Consider the following 21639-nt stretch of genomic DNA (forward strand, 5'->3'; position numbering starts at 1 on the left):
ACAGTGGTTTACTGCTTTTTACTTGCAATTCTCTTTTTCACAGAGGGGCAACATTTACCTGTGTGACTACAGGCGACTTGCAGGATTGCCTGTGCCAGTTATAAATGGCAAGCAGCAGTATATTACTGCTCCACTCTGTTTGCTCTACAAGAACCCAGAGGACAAACTGCTGCCCATTGCTATTCAGGTACACACAGACTGTGCCCTATAATCATTTAAAACAATGTGTTCACTTCACTGTGAAATACCAAAAATAATCAAACAGTACCTATCCTGGACACAGCAAAAAAAGGATAGTTTCATACATTTTTAAAACTAAGTCATGTTGAGGGTCATCAAAGCAGGGACATGCTAATGGATTATCATTGCACTCAACTGGATGGAGTGACAAGCCAAAAAATAAAGTTATCCAGTGCTAGGATGTCTTAAATTCTGAGATTGTACCTGACAACCTGATAGCAGTCACTCCCTGGGGAATGGGGTGTTCTTAAAGTCTAGAAAAGAACATTATCTAGAACATTTTCTGTTTACACACACGTTGAGAAGCTAAACTTTTCTCATTCCTGTACCAGTTAAACCAGGAGCCCTCACAGGACAATCCCGTCTTCCTGCCCAGTGACCCAGAGTATGACTGGCTGCTGGCCAAATTGTATGTGAGGAACGCAGACTTCCATGAGCATGAGGTCAATTCTCACTATTTACGCACGCATGGACTAACCGAGGTGTTCATAGTTTCCACGCTGAGAAATCTGCCCATGTCACACCCTTTGTACAAGGTATGTGATCAAAATCTTGGAATATTCAACACATCAGAGGCCATGTAGAAAATATCTATAATCAACTTTGTTTTTCGAGGAAAAATACAAAGGAAATACATACTTAATTATTTCAAACCTTCATGCACCGGCAGAACTAAGATATAGATAAGAGGTGTAAGTTCAATACCTTTACCTTTACCATGATATACTGTAAAAGTTGCACTGTCAAGTTCTAAAGAATGCAGACACTTTAAGCAAGGATGTATCTCCCCTCCCCCATAGTTGCTGATCCCACACAGTCGATACACTCTACATATCAATACCACTGGACGGGTCAAACTCTTTGGACCTGAAGGCGTATACACTGAGGTACTGTGCCATAGATTTAATAGGCCTGCATAATGTGGCTTGTTTGATGTTGCCTCTTTTGACCTTTTGATATGCATAATTCTTTTCCCTCTTTGTAGGCCACTAATCTTGGAGGCCGGAGCCAGTTTACCCTCATGGTGAGGTGGTTCTCTGAAGTGACCTATAGCTCCCTCTGCCTGCCGGAGGACATCCGTGGTCTGGAGTCCATCCCCAACTACTACTACAGAGATGATGGCCTCAAGCTCTGGGAGATACTCGACAGGTGCTTTTATACTCCTTCACTGACATTTAGGTCAACCTCACAACCAGATATGATGTACATTTTGTAATTGAGTTTAATTTCCTTAACTAATATTCCCGAGATATTGCCTCTGTTACATGTGTGTTAATAGTTTGTGAATGTAGCTTGTGTTTATAGTTTGAAGCATAGACTTCATCTTTCGTCTTATAACCTATTGTCTGTAAATGTGTGCCCTGCCTATGATGGTAATGGTGTACTGTCTCTGTGCAGGTATGTGCGCAGCATGGTGGAATACTACTACCCCACTGACCAAGAGGTTCAGAAAGACTCTGAGCTCCAAACCTGGATCAAAGACATCTTCGTCCATGGGTTCCTTGGCCAAACAAAAACTGGTAGATATCAAATCATGGCATTTTTTCATGTATAGAATAGAATAGATCTTTATTATCATTGTCACAGGTACAACAAAATTTAAAGTGCTCTCCAGTCAGTGCATCTTTCATAGAGTCTATGTAAAAGGGTTAGGGTTAGCACACCCCATAAACAGCTCTGGAAAAAAATAAGAGACCACTGCAATTTTTTCTGATGTCATCCTAAGGTTGCTGAGTGACATTTGCATGAGTTGAGGGTCATATTCAAATTTGCAGTGGTCTCTTAATTCTTTCCAGAGCTGTATTCAGATAACCCCATTTGATGTTTATGGTCAGCACGAATGGAAAAAAATAATATTTTCTGTAGGAATCCCAGAAAAATTCAATTTGAAGAAAGAAGTTATCAAGTTTGTCACCATGGTGATCTTCAACATGTCAGGCCAGCACTCTGCTGTCAACACAGGACAGGTAAACTCACCTATAAAAAGCAACATAACATGTCTTTCTAATGATAATATGACTTTGGTTATATATATCAGTGGTTCTTAAACTGGGGGTCGCCAAAAGTATAGGAGGGGTCGCAAAATGATGTTGCATCTGGATTAAAGACATTTTTCTAAAGGTTTTTAGTCAAAGGCTGCCATTGACATAATGCCTTTGGTGTTAACATAGCCTACCTATGAGAGAAGACATGCTTTGCCTCTGCTTCCAATGCCGATCTCACAACATTTCGAAACCAAATTCCGCCGGCTAGAGAGAAGGGGGTCGCGAGACGTGGCCCATGTTTTTTGGGGGGTCACCAGACAAAAAGTTTAAGAACCACTGATATATACCTCCCACAGCAGAAGATTTTGTCAACTATCTCAATTTAGGCAGCATGAAAACCTGTTTGAAAGGCCTTAGACAGTGGCCGGACTACTTTGCTGACATTCTTTCTTTTTCTTGGACAGTTTGACTATGGTGGCTATCTCCTCAACTCCCCCAACTCAATGCAGAAGCCCCCTCCCACCACTAAGGGGCACTCTACTGAACGCACCCTTCTGGAGACACTGCCTGACATCAGCACCTCTGTCAATGGAGCAGTCTTCCGATGGTTGCTCAGCACTAAAACATCCGACTTCGTACGTTTATTTTCTTCCCTAACTAAGGCCTTATACTTTCACACCTGAACTCATGTAATACACAGTAAAACATTTGATAAAATTAAGCAAATAATTTTTACATTTTTTTTTATCTCTGACTCAGATTCCCCTTGGCCATTTCCCTGATGAGCACTTCTGTGAGGATGCCCCCCTGAGGATCATACAGAAACTGCAGTCAGAATTGGACAGTCTGACTCAGCAGATCAAAAAGAGAAACGAAAATCTTGAAGTGCCTTATACTTACCTCTGTCCAACAGAGATGGAAAATGCCACTAGCATCTAGCAAGTCCACAGCTTTCAGTTTAGCCCCTGGGATTTAAAAAAATGGCTGAATATGCAGTGTCAATGTTTAGAATTCAGCTCTGTTTCCTCCTCTTTGTTGTATGGATTCAATATTTGATATAATGTATTGAGTCAATATCTTTAACTGCTATACCAATAATTTGTTATTTTTAGTTGGAACACCTAGGTCTGTGCCTCTGCGACATCAGACGCACTGCCCATAAAATCAGCTTCAGTTGCATATCAATCAATTATAAACTCATTCCCATGTTTGACACATATTGCTCTAACCACCAGCAGCTCAAGCACAAAAGCACTAGTTGCTGGTTATTTAGTTTTCGCACATGCATGTGCGTAATTCATTAGTATTTATGCTGTGTCAGATATTTCCTAGTTGGAATCTATCAATTTCCCATTTTGAGTTGCTACCACTAAACTTGGCAAGTTGTGGAGCTAAAGTCAAAACTGAAGTCCCCTCTGGAGGGGGAGGAAGTAGCGAGCTAGCTCTCTGTTTTGTTTCAAAAGTCAACAGAAGTGATATTACCCAGCACCTTTAAGTCCTTTTAGAGTATTTTAAGTGTATCTAGAAGAATGTAGTCACCAACTCTGCAACTGTTAAAAATATAATATTGAAATGATTCGTTTTCTGCATATTTTTTCTCTTATCTTCTGATCTGTTCAGCAGTGATAATGATTTGTGTGACAATAAAAGTATTGAATCATTATATGATGCAGTGGTTCTTAAACTTTTTCTCTGGCGACCCCCCCCCCCCCCCCAAAAAAAAAAAAAAAAAACCATGAGCCAAGTCTCACGACCCCCATGAAATGTTGCGCGATGGGCATTGGGCCCTGACAAGCTTTTGGGCATTTGTTTATAAGTTTAATATTCACAATGGCAGCTATGTACACACCATTGTGGTTTTGTATTGTCTGATGACATAAGAGAGAGGAAAATGCACTGATTGGGCCCAGACCAGGTTTAGTCAATTGATGTTCACAATGGCAGCTATATAGCCTACCATATTTCAGTTATTATGACCGCCGCTAGCGAAGCTAGCGAAGCGGTCATATAGGGATTGTCAAAGTTTTTTTTTCTTTTTCTTTTTTTCCCCGTCATCTACTTCCTGAAACTTCCCCGGGGCACATGAAATTTGGTGGGTATGTAGCCCCACTAGACTTTTACGGAAAAATTTTGTTTGGTCCCCGGGGGCCACTCCCCCTCCGCGCTGGGCCCCCCGAAACCCAAAAAATTCAGTTTTTCCTAAATAACTACCTGAACCGTGGCACCGAGGATGAAGAAATTTTTATGGTATGTTGGTCTCAAGGGCCCACATCAACCTAGCCCATAATCACTCATTTGTGATTTGCACCCCCCCGGTAAAAAATGAAAATGCAATATCATTCTGCTTTAATCGCCCCTCTCTTCAGTTAAGATGTTCAGAACTGCACCAAATTTTATGTGTATGATTAACCTGACATTCTCTGGGGGTATGCCAAGTTTCGTAGAATTTCATCCATGGGGGGGTCTAAAAAAATTAAGTTATGTGTACATTTAGTGACTGTACACTCATTGGCCTGTAGATGGTGGTGCACACATATACACACGCACACACACACACAGGAACGCACATACATCAGTATCGGCAATTACAACGGCCGATACATAATTACAAATTCAGTAGGATTAAAGGAAAACCAAATATTCATCATAATAATTTGGCTCCATTTCCAGTATTGGCGTCACGTAGTCGTTTGTCCACCAGATGGCGCATCGTTGCAGTGAGACGTAATTTTGTTGGAAGTTAAAGGAACACGCCACCCAAAATCAGTAGTGATATATGTTCTTACCGTAACTTTCACGAGTTGAGTCGTACCTCTCCCGCGTCGGTAGGTGCACTCAAACGCTCTGTCGCGCGGCGCGAATGTGTTAGCATGTTGCTATGCTAGCGGGCTCTGCCGTGGCCATAGAGAGAGGTATTTAATTCATGTTTTACCTACTTAAATACAGTTGCACGAGTAGTTGATTAAAAATGTTAGGGCACACAACATGAAACGTGACGATTTTCCAGGCGAATAAACAGGAGAACTACAATGTGTGGCGCAATAGCACTTGGGAGTACTTCGACCTAGCGTGGTAATATTATTAACACCTAATTGTAGATCCTATCCATCACAGAGTTTAGAATCCATGCTGGATCGACCCTCAGCCTCTCCCTCCCCTCTGAGCGAGAGAGAGGCACACACACTAGAGATACGCTGATGGGCTATTATTTCAACCATAACTGCATAGCAAAACTTATCATCCATCAGCCATCCATCAGCACCAAAGTTTGTTGACCAATTTTCAAAACTGCACCCGCCCACCATCCGCTGGTTGTTTTAATGTAGGCTATATGGCTGACGTGAGGCTAGAAAGCCCTTGCCTGTTCTAGAAAGACTGATCTAATGCAGCAAATATATTAAAAGGCTAAAGTCGTACATTGGCTAGGCCTATCACCAGAATATCAGCAGCAAACTCAGTCTCTGTCGCGCAAAACAGTCTCCAAATAAAACGCACATCGGCATGTTGCCTATTCTGCCAGCTTGTGACAATTATATCGTCCAAAATGCTTGATTGCATTGCATTCTCCACATTTTTAGCTAATTTTTCATGCACCACATCAGCATTTTTGTTCAGTGAATCTTTTGTAAATTGCTTTACAATTACCGTCGGGCCTATAGGCCTATTGCCTGGCTTGCCTCAGCTTCGGTCACGTCCTTTTACAATTTTATCATTGTAATAAAAAACGCAATTTGCCACATATTTTCAGCATGCTCCTGGCCTACTAATTAATGCCTATTGTACTTTATTTTTTGCAAAAAGAAAGAAATCCTTGATAAAATAACAAGTCATTCACATTATAGGCTACTTTACACACTGTTATGTCAGGTTGACTGACAAGCCTGTTCTGAAGACTCCCATTCATTTTGACTGCACGAGCGCGTCTTTTTCAGACAGACATCTGAAATTCATTTTATAGCAGGCCATCGGACAAATATGACGCCTCGATATTAAAGAAACTCCGACTCCATTAGCCTAATTCTGAAAGTCCACCGCACAACAGTGCAACGTGCATCTCAATCGCAAAATTAAACAATATTTTTATCGGACGCCTACCATGGACTAGGCTGGGTGAAAATCAAAAGATTGCGTCAAAAGATTGAGCTTAACCATGGACCTCATAGTTGCAAAATGCAAGGGAACATGAATCAGCATATTATTTGCACAAACAATAACGGACAGTAGCTCTTCAACTTTGCCCGTTAAAATGTGTATGAACAGTCTCGCAAGGCCCTTTTGGACATGTCAGTTATTTGCACCACTGGGTAAAACGGCATTTTGTTCTAGACTACTGGTATTTAATTTGTGCATTGACAATAAAGCTGAATATCATTTGAACTAGATGACTAAACTTATGCATATGTAGAAGAAGAAACATTCACAAAAATCCATGACATGACCTCTCTTCTTGATAGCTGTTGAAAACTGCATGGAACTGACAGGGATTGTTTTGTTTAATAATAATAAATAAATAAATACATTATGGTGCTACCTTCTGCTTTTCCCAAATACAATGTAGCCTACAGGTGTACCTTTCAGTCCAGTTGCAATGGATGGACTGTGATGAACTTCCCTACTTGTGATTGTTTAGAGATTTTAAAGGTTTTATAACAATGCTACACATTTTTTGGCCCAGAAACAAATCTATTCACCTTTGCAGCGCCAGTAGGCTACTTTGTGTGCGGAATGTGTGCAAACACACATTCCAAACAAGCATACAAAAGTTTCAAGAGTGGGGGATGGAGTAGAAGATGGAGACAAATTCATTAATATGATTTATTTTCGCGGAATGGATGTACAGGACTGAGCGGCGGTCATATTTTGTACCGCTATGCGGTACATCTAGTTTGAAATGATTTGACGCTAACGTAGCCTATAGCTGCTACAGTGCCCACTAACATGGATGCTATAATGCTAACATCTACGTGAAATAGTAGTGGAATGTCACTTACCTGAAAAACTGGAGCGAAGTCTTCTTAAAGTGTCGGTTAGTAGGCTTCAGTTAATAGCAACCCATTTTATGTCAGATATTTGAATAAACATTTTCAGAAAGGATGTGGTGTGTAGGATCACAGCCAAGACATAATTTCGGAGTTTCCTCCACTCAGCTAGTGACGTCGTCTGCTGCCTCGACACCAGCCGTCAAACAAGTTGACCACGCCCTTAATTATTCATACATTTAATATCTAAATGCGATCTAAACTAACGAGTTAGAAAAAAATTCACCCCCCTCACAGTTGTCACGCACTCGGGAACTACCAACAAATACAATAAAAGTCCATGGGACCAACCTGTAAAAGCATGAATTAATGCTGTGAAAACGGACATTTTAAAGGGGTCATAGAATGCAAAACCGAGTTTACCTTGTCATAGATGAATAGCGATAGTTCAGTGGGTGAAATGGAGATACAGAGAACTTCAAAACCCCATCGACACCTCCTTCCTATGCAAATCTCACAATTCGAAACTCCCGCCATAAAACGGGCGAATCCAAAAGAAGCTGCGAGTTTACGCAAACTCGCAGGTGGTACCTTATTTGGCTCTGGCCTGTACATTTGTCACGCCTCAAAATTTACATACAGACCAGCCCACTGGTGCTCTGAGCCCAGGAACGTGAATGGAGAGCGAAGATGAGACAAACACTAGTTTATAGTACAGTACGCTGTGTTTGGAAAATAGGGTCCCGCTGGATTTTCATGTAAAAATTGATTTTTTTGCATATTTTGCTAATATAGAGTCTAAGGAACAAGATTTTTTTGTCTTCAAATTTTCACGATCCATCTTTAGTGTTTTTTTCTGTATGTTTTAAAATAAGCGATTATATCTAGTCCGAAAAGTGATTTTCACATTTTCTTCTAACTTTTTGCACAGAAAACCCCCAGATAATGTAGAAAGGTTGTTGGTTCTAAAACAATATCCATAGTTTTTAAACTTTGAGTGTCTGAAAAGTGTAAAAACACCTCCACCCTTGTTGCCTATGTCAAAAACTATTTCTTAATCTTTGCTTTTCTTGATGCTTTCCTTGACCTGCCATGTCATTCTATTGTCTACCTTAAGATACATTTTTCTTGGAAATAATCTATAATAGTACAGGCAACACAGTACACCACTAGGTGTCATAGGCATGGGTAGTTGAGTAACAGTAGGCAAAATTAAGAAACAAAAGAATATAAGGTACAAACAAACAGACAAACCATGGATGGCCCTCTCACAGCCTGAACTAATACAAAAAACAAATAACTCAAGGGAAAACATTGCTCAGACACTAAACCATGTGCATTTGCTCTCTTTAAAAGCAACGGGTTATCCACAGCCAAAAGGCCGGGCGTGCGAGAGAAGCAATGAAGTCTTAGAATTAAGAATTAAGCCATGTTCTTCCAACAACAACAACCACAAACACCCATGCGGCAAAAATATCAAATGACCGGCTGTGTTCTCCCAGAAAGAAAGCTACGTATATGATCACCACCTACGGGTGGGTGTGTGCGCCAGCGCTGCAGGTCAGCCTTTCTGCATACAGTACACACCTGGCTTTAAAGTTCACCATCCTGGTAGCATACCTTTCTGCCAAGGCCTGAAGGGGACGGGGAGAATATTTACTTCTGCTACACTGGCAGAGAACTCATGTGAAACAGACTGTGGGGAGGTGGAAGGGGTTTGAATGCTGTCCGGCAGTATTATGAGTGGAACGTCTTAAGGGGGCCCTCTTCCCCATACAGCCTGATCTTATAGTGTGTGCCAATTCTATCAAGACACTCCACAATTTCATACTTGGTAGACACCCATGTATCCTGGATTTTGTGGCGACCATGAAAATGGTTCTTGCAAAAGAGTTTACATGTACATTATATTTAGCAGACACTTCTTGACCAAAGTCACTTACATACTGTATGTCAGCTATATTACAAGGGATCACATTGTCCCCGGAGCAACTTGGGGTTAAGTGCCTTGCTCAAGGGTATAACAGTGAAAGCCGGGAATTGAACCGACAACTTTCAGGCTACTGCACGCTAGCCCAGCTCCTTAACCACTACACTACCACTGCCCACTTGAAAGACTAGAGTGCCAGGTGGTAATATGGGTACAGTGTCAGGACCGCACACTGCAATCTCCCAGAAGAACTACATTTATTGAGTTAAAAACATAACTGATGATGACCCTGGTGGGTCGAAACGTTGCATTATGTGTTATGATTGCAGTGTGCGGACAACTACTCTTCTTTCCTTGATAAGCTTTTTTGTCCTGCACCTGGCCTCAGTGAGGTGGGATGTGCATACAACCACTTTGAAGAGGACTACAGTGTTAGGACCACCATGTCTAAGATATGCCGCAGCCTCTTCTAAGTGTCTCCTAGCACTAGCATAGACAGAGGTCAGGTACTCTTGATGTTGCACCACCCAATCAGTCGGTGGACTGTCCCTGTGGTCACCTCCAGTATTTCCAAGTAGGTGGTCGACTGGTAACTGTGGCTTCTGACCGAACATCAGCTCATATGGGGAGTGCTGTGTGGACTGGTACACGTTGGTATTATAGGCGAACAGGAGCTGAGGGAGCAACTGGGGCCATTTACGCTTCTTTTCAGGGGGTAAGGTCCTGACCAAGTCATGAAGTGTCCTGTTGAAACGTTCACATTGACCATTCCCCTCGGGATGATAAGTGGTGGTTCTAGTCTTTGTTATGATGTAGGTGTCACACAGGTGCTTCAACAGCTCCCCCTCAAAGCTGCGCCCCTGATCAGAGTGGATTCTCCTTGGCACACCATACACATAGAACCATCTCTCAGTTAGAATCTTAGCTACGGTGGAAGCTCTCTGATCAGGGGTGGGAAAGGCCTGGGTAAACTTTGAGAAAACATTTGTGACTACCAGAACATTCTCTTGTCCTATGCTTGCCCAATCCAAGAGAGTAAAGTCAATGGAGATTATCTACAAAGGCTTAGTGGCTAACATATTTCCCAAGAAGGATCTGGCTTGGGTTGTCTTACTTTAGCAAGCACAGTGCTCACACTCAGAACACCACTTTTGCACCTCATGCCACATCTGGGGCCAGTAGCACCTCTGTCATATCAAATCTGTGGTCCTGTCCACCCCCAGATGGCCGTGGTTGTTGTGTAGGCTAGTGAGCACTTCGACTCGCAACACCTTTGGCAGTAAAAGCTGCAGCACTGGATCCCTAGAAGGAGGAGCCTGGATCGCTCGGTACAAGGTCCCATCCACTTCCTGTATCTGGGACCACTGCTTTATCAACCCTTGCAGGACTTTCAGGTCTCTTTTGGTTCGACCAGGGATGGTGTCCACCATACAAGATTCTGTCATCCAAGAGTCTTGGATAGGTGCACTCGAGGCTTGCATGTTGGCTATGGCAAGCGGCAGGGGAACGTCCAGGCCGTGTGACACAGATCAGTGTACACGGTGAACGTGTTGCCCAGGAGATACTTGCCATTTTTTTCTGTGATTGCCCACTTGACTGCAAGGAGTTTGAGTTTCATGGCACTATAATTTGACATGTTCCTCTCACTTGGCCGCAAGTCCCGGCTAGCAAAGGCTATTGGTCGCTGTAACCCATCCTTCTCCTGTGACAGAACTGCCCCCAATTCTGCATGGCATGCATCCGTCTCTAAGATAAAGGGATGACTGAAATCGGCATAACCTAGGACTGGTGCTTGAACAAGCCATTCTTTTAAGGCTCTGAATCCAGAAAAAGTTCTGAAGGCAAACCTGAACGTCACTACATTCAATGTTAACTATCCAATATTCAGATGTCTGTAATTGAAATGTATGCAAATTAGCGCATAATTAAAGAGATATTGTTAAATTACATGCATAAACATATTTTCAGAAAACTTGTAATGCAAAAAGTTATTGCAAAAAAGTTATTGCAAAAAAAATATTGTCTCTACATAAATAATCAACTAGTACATTTTCATAAGAATATCAAACAGTTAAATTTTTTACCCTATTCACCCATTCTATGTTGCCTATGGAGGCCAGTTTTAGGCCACAAATGCTAATTAGCAGGTTTAAAACTAAAAAATCAGCTAAGTAAATATGATATTCAGAATCAGCACCCAAAAATTAGGCAGAATACCCTCTTTACCAGTGTTTTCTTAGCCTCGTGAGACCATCCTGATCTCGCGAGCTTCAGGGTTTCACTTGCTGATCAGTCTGGATACTTTCCGTTAAAGAGAATTTGGAGCAGTTCACCAAACGAACGTCCAATCAGCGTTGGCTTTGAGGCGGGTTGAGGTGTGACGCAACGAACAACATGACGGCATCCACAGAGATGAGCATAGCTATCGCGCAAGTTTTATTCAAATTAGAAAGTATTCCTGGGTAAGCTGTGAAGCTATGAGTCTCAGCCATGCAGCTGGGAGGAATGAAAGACACAGACATCCTCCACGGCTGATTCCAGTTAACAATGGAGGAATATACTTTCTTCAGAAGTGTAGGGCCTACCGTGAAAACTTGATGGGAATTGTCGTTGATTAGGTTCATGTCACATACACATGGTAAGTTAAAACATCTTAACGTTAGTCACGTTACCTAACTTAATTGTATGTTAAACGAAGGCATTAGAAGAATACTTTGTTCATCTAATTTAGCGTTTCTCAACGGGGGCGGTACCGCCCCCCTGGGGGCGTTTGAACACCGTCGGGGGGCGTTGTGAATGAGATAGCTGAGAGGGGGGCGATCAGGCACAAATGGGGGGCGTTGATCACTGATATTTATTATAATGTTTAAGCATTACATTTGTTTGTTTTGACACGAAATGGAATGATTTGTGCCTGCTGGCTCCGTCTAGTTTCCTCCTTAGAGCGCTCCGCTCTAGAATCTTTGTTAGAATCGGCCGAAGATTCTACAGTGGAGCGCTCTAGGCTACTGGCATGTCATTTCCATGTCAACATCTATAAACAAATTCAGCAGACTGACCGCCGCAGAGCGGGTTGACGGCTCCTGACGGCTGCAACCATAGACTGTATATATAGAACTGGACAGTGTGCCGTCTGTTAAGAGTGATGCGAGCGCTAGTCCAGAGCCCCCTGGTGGCTGGTTGCAGTACAATGTGTAACTCCGCCCATCCCCATGTATTTCAATGGCCAAGTAGCCAACTTTCCGTGTCACTTTTCTCCCCTAAAACTATTTTTGTATCTACAACTTTATATTCGAAAAAATAGTTTTCAAGATGCTTCAATACACACAATTTTTCTTTTCTCGCTGAAATTATTTTTTTTAATGTTATATGAACAAATCTAAAAAGGGCGTGTTTACACCTATGATTGACAGCTGGCTGGCTGCAGACACGACGCTTTGTCCATTATGTTTTAACGTCTAGGCTGCAGACACTACCACGTCATCGCTCACTTATTTTAACGACACCTGATTTCGACACATAATCTAACCTAAATAAGTGTTGCTGTTATTATCATTAGGCTATATCTTATCACAGTCTGACTGAATATAAAATTGATAGTCATACATTGTGTAGTTGTTTGTAAGAGAGAGACATCGTTGTTAGTTGTGACAGATTCTTTGTGAAAAAAGATATGTGCTGTTCTTTCGTAGATGCTAAGTATATTAGCTCATAGCATGCTACATCATGCTAGCATTAGCCAGTTGATAGCTGCTATGTAAAGTAAAAGGGCTCTGCTATATTGAAGTGACGTTAGCCATAGTCACCATCATTTACAGTCCTACTTGTTTCAAATGGTATAACGTAACCAGTGATTGCCACCATCATCGTTGCAACTTCATTTGAATACACTTAAGTCACTGGAGAAGGCGATGTTAAGTTTCATTAACGTTAACTCTTGCTTAGTTTTGCGAATGGCAATAAACGCCACCTAGCCTGCTAGGTCGACAACCTCGGTATGCCCATTTATGAATCAGCCCGACAAATAACGTTACTTGTGTTTTAGTGAACACATTATTGGACCATAGCTTAACGTGAGGAGGGATTCAAAGTTACAAATGCTTAGTATGCTCGGAACAGCGGTATCTGAAAATGCGTTAAGGTATCGTTGTTACCTGCGATTGCACTGCTGGAGAAGCATTTTACATTGGTATGATTTGATCAGGTCTTGCCAGTGATGTGTAATCCTCCCGTAGACGTACATCATTTCAAAATAATACGTCTAAATTGAAAACTGTGACAACTCATTGATAGGCTCTCTTAATATGTCTGTAATCGTATGCCTCTACCACAGGCTTGCTAGTCAGAGAGGGTGCTCCATTATAAATCAAAAATGTAATATTGCAGCCTTCATGTCAGCTGTAAAAATATGAGAACATGGACCTACTACATCAGGATACTCCATAAACATTTTACACATAATCAGGAATACCACATTATGATGATGGTTATGGTTACCCTTAACAAATACAAAACAATATAATACTTAAAACAGGGATCAATCAATAGCCTAATGAAATAAACAATGAAAATGAGGGGGGAAAGCAATAATAAATAATAATGCCCATTCAATCAATAATATAATAACAATAACATGGTAAGACTACATTAAGGAGAATATCAATAATAAACAATGTCAAATTAATCAACAGCCTATAATGAAAATAAAACAGTACTACTGCATACAAACCATAATGTATAAGAAGTGCTTAAAAGACCAAAAACTATCACAAGAACGAAGAGCACTGGGCAACTCATTCCACCAACATGGAACCACTGAGGAAAAGAGTCTTGAATTTGACCTAGCGTTTAAGACTGGTCGACACAACAGACGCTCATCAGAAGACCGCAGTGGGCGGTTGGGGATGTATATCTTGATCATTGAATTAAAATAACAAGGAGCAGATCCAGTCAGTGTCCTATAGGCCAAAGTGAGAGATTTAAATTTAATTCTGGCTACTGTAGGGAGCCAATGGAGAGTAACTAGGAGAGGAGTTACGATGTGTCCTCTTTGGCTGATTGAAGACCAGTCATGTTGCAACATTCTGAATGATATATCACACAAAAGAAATAAAAAAAAAACCCATTCAATATTGATTTAGTATCAACCAATAATTATTCTGATATTAATATTCTTGTAACGTCTACATCTTTGTGTAGGCTACAGTTAAATACTAAGCAATGGCCTCTGACTTAAATACCAAGGCAGTTAAATGACTGTGGTATGGTATAGTCTACGTGATACACAGGACTACACATTAAACCCATTTAAAAAGCATCATCATCTCAGTATACCCATTTAAAATAGGCAAGGATACGTATTCAATAACATTTGGGGTTGCTCACAGTATACCCACCACTGCAACTAACTAACTAGACTACACCACTGGTTAAATGGCGCATTGCAATTTAAAATTTGTGTGAGCTCAGGGGCATACAGAAAGTTGAAGTTTGGGTGACATCAATAAAGAAAATAGAAACAAAGGGATGTGTACAGCCTCAAGTATGAATGATGTCACATTAACAGAAGGTTCAGAGCAGCGGCAGACCTTTCTTGGTGCCGTGCAAGTTATTGAAAGTCATGTGTTTTCAGAACGTAGTGGTGCTGTGCCATGTCCCATGTATAAGGGGCTTCAGGTTGATCCAATGACGGTGGGTGATGTCAGGGGACTTGGAGAAAGGAGGAGGACATGCCACCTCAGACCACCCCAGCCAAACCACTTCACGTAGGCATTCCCTTGCTTGCAGACTAATGTAGACCATGGAGACCACCTTGCCGCCACCTCCAGTACATTCAGCCATCTTACCTGCAAAAAGGAAAGTTACAATAAAGTTAGTCAGACAATTTTACAACATTACAAAGCATCTAACCAGGCACTCAACACCACTAGTAATACCAATTAATTAAATATATGTGTGCAATAAACTTCACAGCCTACCTAATGTTAACTACACATTTAAATATGCGGTGGAAATGTCATTAACTTGCGTCAGCTTGAAAAATAACGTTATCAGTATGACTGATCATGGACGTTAGATGACTAACTAAGGTCTTTCTCAAATGTTCACCGATATCCCTGGGAAGTGACTGGTTCTTGGCGTAGGGGAGCGCGGGGCACAAAGTAATGCGGGGTTAAATGTAACACAGACTTTTTCCCTATTTGAAGGGGGTTTATCGAGGCATGCTATTGGTCAGTTAATCACATTACTATGAGACGGTGTTCCACAAATTTTCAGTCAGTATGGACGTGTTTCCACGTAGATCTGCAGCAAAACGCCTTTTGAAGACATCAACTTAAATGTCTAGGTGGTACTTGTCTTTCCATTACTGAGTTGTGGGTGCAGCTCACTGACTCCAATCTTCTATCATCTTAATAACCGTCTTGTAGGCTAAAAATGAACACCGTTTTGAAACATGTAGCCAACTCATAGCAGGAGCTAGCTTATCTTATAACAAACGTGACCCAGCGGGGTTAGTTGTAACGCGCTGTTACAACTAAGCCACTCATACTGTACAATGATGTTGCAATACAAAAATATGCGCGTATTAGTGTTAGTTTAGTTAGTTTTTGTGATGTTTTGCATTTTGCCTCATGTGTTTTCAGGTTTGAGGGCTTTTCTTGGCAGGATTGACCTTGGTTAGACTCTTTGCTTCCATTGGCGTATATTTCTCATGTTATTTCTCCGTATAGAAAATAAAGTCATAGGTCTGTTGTTAGTTCATGACTTATGTATCATAAATAGTCAGATCCTATTCTATCATACACATTCAGATACATTTATTTAATTCATTTAATTAAAAACAGCCGTTGGGATGAGTGTTACAACTAACCCCGCATATGGGGCAGGTTGTAACATTTCACCTATCGCCACTCTCGGTGGAATTGTAAAAGAACAGTAGCTCCTACAAACAAACTTCCAGTGCATATGTGTAACAGAGATATGTATGTTGCTTGTTAAAAAGTATAACTAGTGAAACTCAAATTATTTTAGAATTATTTAGCCATAACCAAAAAGTGTTACTTTGTGCCCCGCGCTCCCCTAGTGTTTAATGCAGGCGTTTCATTTATCAATCATTCACTTATGCGGTCTACAACTACCGACCTACCGATCTATTTTTTACAGTCTATGCTACCGACCTACCATCACAGAAGTAGCTCTAACAGAGGTGTCTGTCGTTAACGTTAGAAAAAATGCAACGCTGGCAAACTGGCTAGTAGTTACATTAACATGACAGGTTGATGAGGTCCATGCTTCACATTACGTTAACGTTAACTTGCGTTGCTTTATCACATCATACCGTTGCTTTATCACATCATATACTGTACTGACTGTCTAGTGTTATTAATCCCCATGTACAGTCAATGGTTACTCCATGTTGAGATGGCATACATTAAGATTGAGATATTTGAAAACAGCAACAACTAATAAAACCAAGTATATCATGCATCGACTGTTACGGGAGCTGTGTGCTAATCTTCACTTCAACGACTAACTTAGCCTTGTAGCTGCTAACGTTAGCATGTAATTCGTTGTCCGTATTTCTGTTGTTAGCTCATTAGTATTCACCATACTAAATTGTCACAGTCTATAATCAACATAATAAGCTCTCTTAGACGTATTTAAGAACAACAATAGACAAAAAAAAACTTTTCAGTTGATACGCAACACTTACCAGACAAGAACAAACCGATTGTTGTTTGTACTGTTTAGCTAACTCACAGCCGCAAAATTCATCCAGCCAGCTAGCCTTCAGCGCCGAGTCGACCTGCGTTGTGGAAAGGAGAAGGGGGCGGGTTTCACTTGACAAGGGGCGTGTTTAACTCGCTGAGTGGCAACTGAGTGGGCGTGCCTGACCGCGACTCCTCTTCACTGCGCATGCTTCAACTTCTGCTGCGCAGCCGCACTTCAAATTGGTTGCAAATTTTCCAAGATGGCGTCGCCTCTGCGGCTTCAATTCCATAGAACACTGCTGAATGCAACCACACTGTCCAGTTCTATATATACAGTCTATGGCTGCAACAGTCGAACCCTGCTTCGCGGGTTAAAATTACATATCCAATCAAAATGTACACAAGCACAATTACGTAGGCTATACATATTTTTTTAATATCAAAACTTAAAAAACAAAGCAAACAAGAAGAAATGCCCATGCTCTTAATGATAGGCTCTTCAGGCAGCTGTGTGGCGAGAATGATGAGGCCTTCGAGCGTCTGTTGCTCCACACCGAGGTGCGCTGGCTCTCCAAAGGCACACATGGTCTGCGTTATCCGCTGCTGTGGGAGAAGACTTGTGTTCTTCTTCTTGCTTTCCCCACGTCCTACCTCGTAGAGCAGGGATTCAGCCAAGCTCTCCAATTGCAGACCAAGTACCGCAACCGTCTGAATTTGGTAGACTCCGGTGCGCTCAGGCTGAAGCTGACGTCTGTGTGTCCTGACGTTAAAAAGCTGGCAGCTAGCCACCAAGCACAGGGCTCACACTAAATTAAATTCCTTTTTACTAGTTTGTTCATTTCTGTGGCTGAATGTCCATTTCATCGAAGTTCTTTGCCTCAAATTACTATTTTTCTTGTTTAAAATTGGCGACAGGCTGTTGCCGTCGTCTTCCCCCGCCTTCAGTTAAATAACGGCGATTTCAAATTTTATTTTATAGGACTGCTAATCAGCTTAATTGAGTGCGTGACCGAACGCTATTGTCATTGGTCAAAGAGGCATGCTGTTCACATGATTGATTGATGTTAAAATGTCTGTTACCAGAGACCTGCATTAATCTCTGGTTTTGCGTTTTGAATGTGCAAATACATACTTTCAAACTTCCCCAATTCTTGTGCAATGTTTTTCCCTTATTACTAATGAACTGGAACAAGACCACACACAAAACATAAATGAAGTATTATCAAGAATTTGATCATGTTCCACAGATCTGGCCAAACAGCATTCAAGCACAAAGCCTTGGCTACTCACTCAAGGTCTTATCTCAAACAAAACCTTAATTTGACTACTCATAGACCACTTTGATTCCAACACTTATACAACCATTTGTTATTATTATTATTATTAGTAGTAGTAGTAGTAGTAGTAGTATAGTAGTAGTAGTAGGCTAATAATAATAATAATAATACCAATAATAATTATCACCATCATTAGGCAATTATGAGCATATCAGTGGTCTATATCTTTGTGTGTGTGTTTGTGTGTGTGTTGGGTGGGGGGCATCAGGAGATTCATGATGAAGTCAGGGGGCGTTTGTTCAAAAAAGGTTGAGAACCACTGTTCTAGGGCTTTCAACCAGGCTTGCATTAGGGCACATAGAACAGCACATATGCCATTTTCAGCCCAACCAATGTTACACACCCTATTCAGAGACCTTAAGGACCAGCACAAAATACCCTATATCATCATTCTATCACCCCTTTAACATGGGGGTCTATGGACATTTGCTCCCTTTTGGGACCTGCCTCTAGCGGATGTTCGATGTATTGCAATTTTTCGCATTTCCGGGTAGGCTTCATTGTTCAAATTAGAATGTTGCCGCTTGGTAGTCATTCACTTCGCCAAAACTTTAACTTGTGATGCAGTCACAGATCTTACCTTACGTTCGCTTTCAACTGGATGCATCATACTTCAGTGGAATGCTAGGAGTTTAATTGCAAACGGCCAAGAATTCAAAAAATATGTTGAAAATTTACAAGAGAAACCTAATATTATTTGTATACAAGAAACCTGGCTAGTGCCTAGGTTGGATTTTGTAATAAAGGGGTATGACTCTATAAGAAGGGATAGGGAAATAGGTAAAGGAGGAGGAGTTGTAATTTTTATACAAAGGGGACTTCAGTATAGAGAGGTAAAGAGGGGGAATGACTTGGAATACATTGCTACAGAAGTATGGACAAATGAAGATAATGTGACAATTATAAACTTTTATAACCCATGTAGACAAGTGGAGATAAGGCAACTGGAGGATATTTGGAAGGATTTGTCAGGGAGAATTATCTGGTGTGGGGATTTTAATGCACATAGTACATTATGGGGAGAGAGGGATGATGGGAATGGAAATGTAGTCGAAGAATTTATGGAAGAGAAAGAGTTAGTATGTTTGAATGATGGATCTGGGACTAGAATAGATGTGGCAAGGGGTACAGAGTCAGCAATAGATCTAACTATTGTCACAAAAACCATTGCAGATAGATGTGACTGGGAGGTAGTGAGGGAAAGCACAGTAGGAAGTGATCATTATCCTATTAGAATTCAGATAGGAGTGGAATTAAGAAATGAACATGACATAAGAGAAGAGAGATGGATTTTAGGAAAAGCAGATTGGGGTAAGTATAGAGAAGTAAGTGATGAATTGTTACTATCTATTGATAAAAATCAGGATATTGAGAAATTGTGTAATGAAATTGGCAGTGGAATAATTGTTGCAGCAGGAGTATCAATCCCAAAAACTAAGCCTAAGACGTTAACTAAAATAGTGCCATGGTGGTCTACAGAATGTAAGGAAGCAATTAAAGGTAGAAATAGAGCGTTTAAAAAGTTAAAAAGAACACATAATTTTCAGAATTTAGTTCAATATAAAAGATCTCAGGCAAATAGTTAGGAAAACAATAAGACAAGCTAAAAAAGATAATTGGAAAAAGTTCTGTGACTCTATTGGTCGAACTACTCCAGTGGAGAGAGTTTGGAATATGATTAAAAAAATGAGAGGGAATGGAAGGGAATATGGATACCCAGTGTTGGTTGAGGGGCAAAGAACGATCACCAATAATAAGGAAAAAGCAGAGGTTATGGCTAAAACATTAGCCAAGGTGCACAGCTCAGGGAATTTAAATCAAGAAGAAAAAAGAGGTAGAGAAGTTACAATTGAAAAATATCGCAATGTGTTTGACATTGAGGATAGCGAAGAAGGGGTATTGGATGTGTTATTTACGAAATCTGAACTCAATAAGGCATTAAGTAAATTAGGTAAGTCATCTCCAGGGATGGATAAAATCTGCTATTCCATGTTGGAGAACTTAAGTGATAAGGGGAAGGAAGTTTTGTTAAGTCTATATAATAAAGTATGGATAGATGGCTGTATTCCTAGAACATGGAAGGAGTCTATAATTATTCCTATTAGGAAACCTGGGAAAGATCCTAAAATAGCAATTAACTATAGACCTATTGCATTAACATCCCAGATGGGAAAAACTATGGAAAGGATGATTAATGACAGGCTTACATATTGGGTTGAAACGAAAGGATTAATGAGTCATTATCAAAGTGGATTCAGGAAAGGTAGAGACACCATGGATCCCATTGTATGCCTTGAAGATACAATAAGGAAGGCTCAAGTGAACAAAGAAAATGTAGTGGCAGTGTTTTTTGACATTGAGAAGGCATATGATATGTTGTGGAAAGAAGGTATACTGATAAAGGTTAAAATATTGGGAATAAAGGGACGGATGTTCCAATGGATTAAAGGGTTTTTGTCTAATAGAACAATTCAAATTAAAATAAATGGAGAATTAAGTGAGCAATACAGTGTGGAAAATGGTGTCCCACAAGGAAGTATTGTTAGTCCACTATTATTTTCAATAATGATTGATGATATTTTTAAAGACATACAAAATTCAGTTGGGGTGGCATTGTTTGCAGATGATGGAGCAATGTGGAAAAAAGGAAGAAATATAGATTTTGTGGTAGGTAAGATGCAACAGGCAGTGAACAGAGTCCAAGAATGGGCCCTTCAATGGGGGTTTAGGATCTCAATAGATAAAACAAAGACTTTATTCTTCTCTAGGAAGAAAATAAATGTAGATGTTAAAATCAAATTATCTGGGGCAGATTTAGAAAGAGTGGAATTCTTCAAATATTTAGGAATGTGGTTTGACAAACGATTAACTTGGACAATGCATATACAAAAAAATATTGAGAAATGCAAGAAAGTGTTGAATGTGATGAGGTGTCTGCATGGAGTTGAATGGGGAGCTAGTAGACCTGCTTTAAAAGCCATTTATACAGGGCTGATGAGATCTGTATTTGACTATGGGTGTGTAGTGTATGGGTCTGCTGCTAAAACATCACTTAAGAAACTAGATGTAATTCAGAACCAAGGTTTGAAGCTATGCTGTGGGGCAATTAAGACCACGCCAGTGGCAGCAGTCCAGGTAGAGATGGGAGAGATGCCTCTCTATCTTAGAAGAGACCAGCTGTCTCTTGTGTATTGGACAAATCTAAGGGGTCATAGTGAAAAACACATGAGTCAATCAGTCTTATGGCAGTGTCAAGAGAGAGAGAGTTACCTTATTAAAAGTTTTGGTTGGACAATAAAACAAAAGGTAATAAATATGGGAATCAGTGCTCTTGAAATAAGCCCTACAGTGGCATATCCTGTTGTTCCTCCTTGGCTGATGTCAGAGGTTCCAGTAGACTTGGGCTTATTAGAGGAAAAGAAGGATGTTGAAGTGGATCATTACAGGGTCCAGAGT

At 40.7% G+C, this 21639-nt stretch overlaps 1 protein-coding gene across 1 annotated transcript in view; it reads left to right on the forward strand.

Annotated features, from left to right (window-relative positions):
• Positions 1-3762, forward strand: part of LOC143133959 (hydroperoxide isomerase ALOXE3-like) — a 58001-nt gene extending 54239 nt beyond the window's left edge. The window contains exons 6-13 of the mRNA XM_076293962.1: positions 44-187; positions 573-776; positions 1041-1127; positions 1226-1389; positions 1639-1760; positions 2107-2207; positions 2690-2860; positions 2985-3762. Coding sequence (XP_076150077.1) covers positions 44-187; positions 573-776; positions 1041-1127; positions 1226-1389; positions 1639-1760; positions 2107-2207; positions 2690-2860; positions 2985-3164 — 1173 coding nt within the window. The 3' untranslated portion in view covers positions 3165-3762. The remainder of the gene's footprint in view (positions 1-43; positions 188-572; positions 777-1040; positions 1128-1225; positions 1390-1638; positions 1761-2106; positions 2208-2689; positions 2861-2984) is intronic.
• Positions 3763-21639: the final 17877 nt, after the last annotated feature.

This window comes from Alosa pseudoharengus, unplaced genomic scaffold (genome assembly GCF_046254945.1).
Source record: "Alosa pseudoharengus isolate Yale_2024_CS ecotype anadromous, Long Island Sound unplaced genomic scaffold, YU_APseudo_1.1 YU_APseudo_1.1_scf_2, whole genome shotgun sequence".
Taxonomy (NCBI): domain Eukaryota; kingdom Metazoa; phylum Chordata; class Actinopteri; order Clupeiformes; family Clupeidae; genus Alosa; species Alosa pseudoharengus.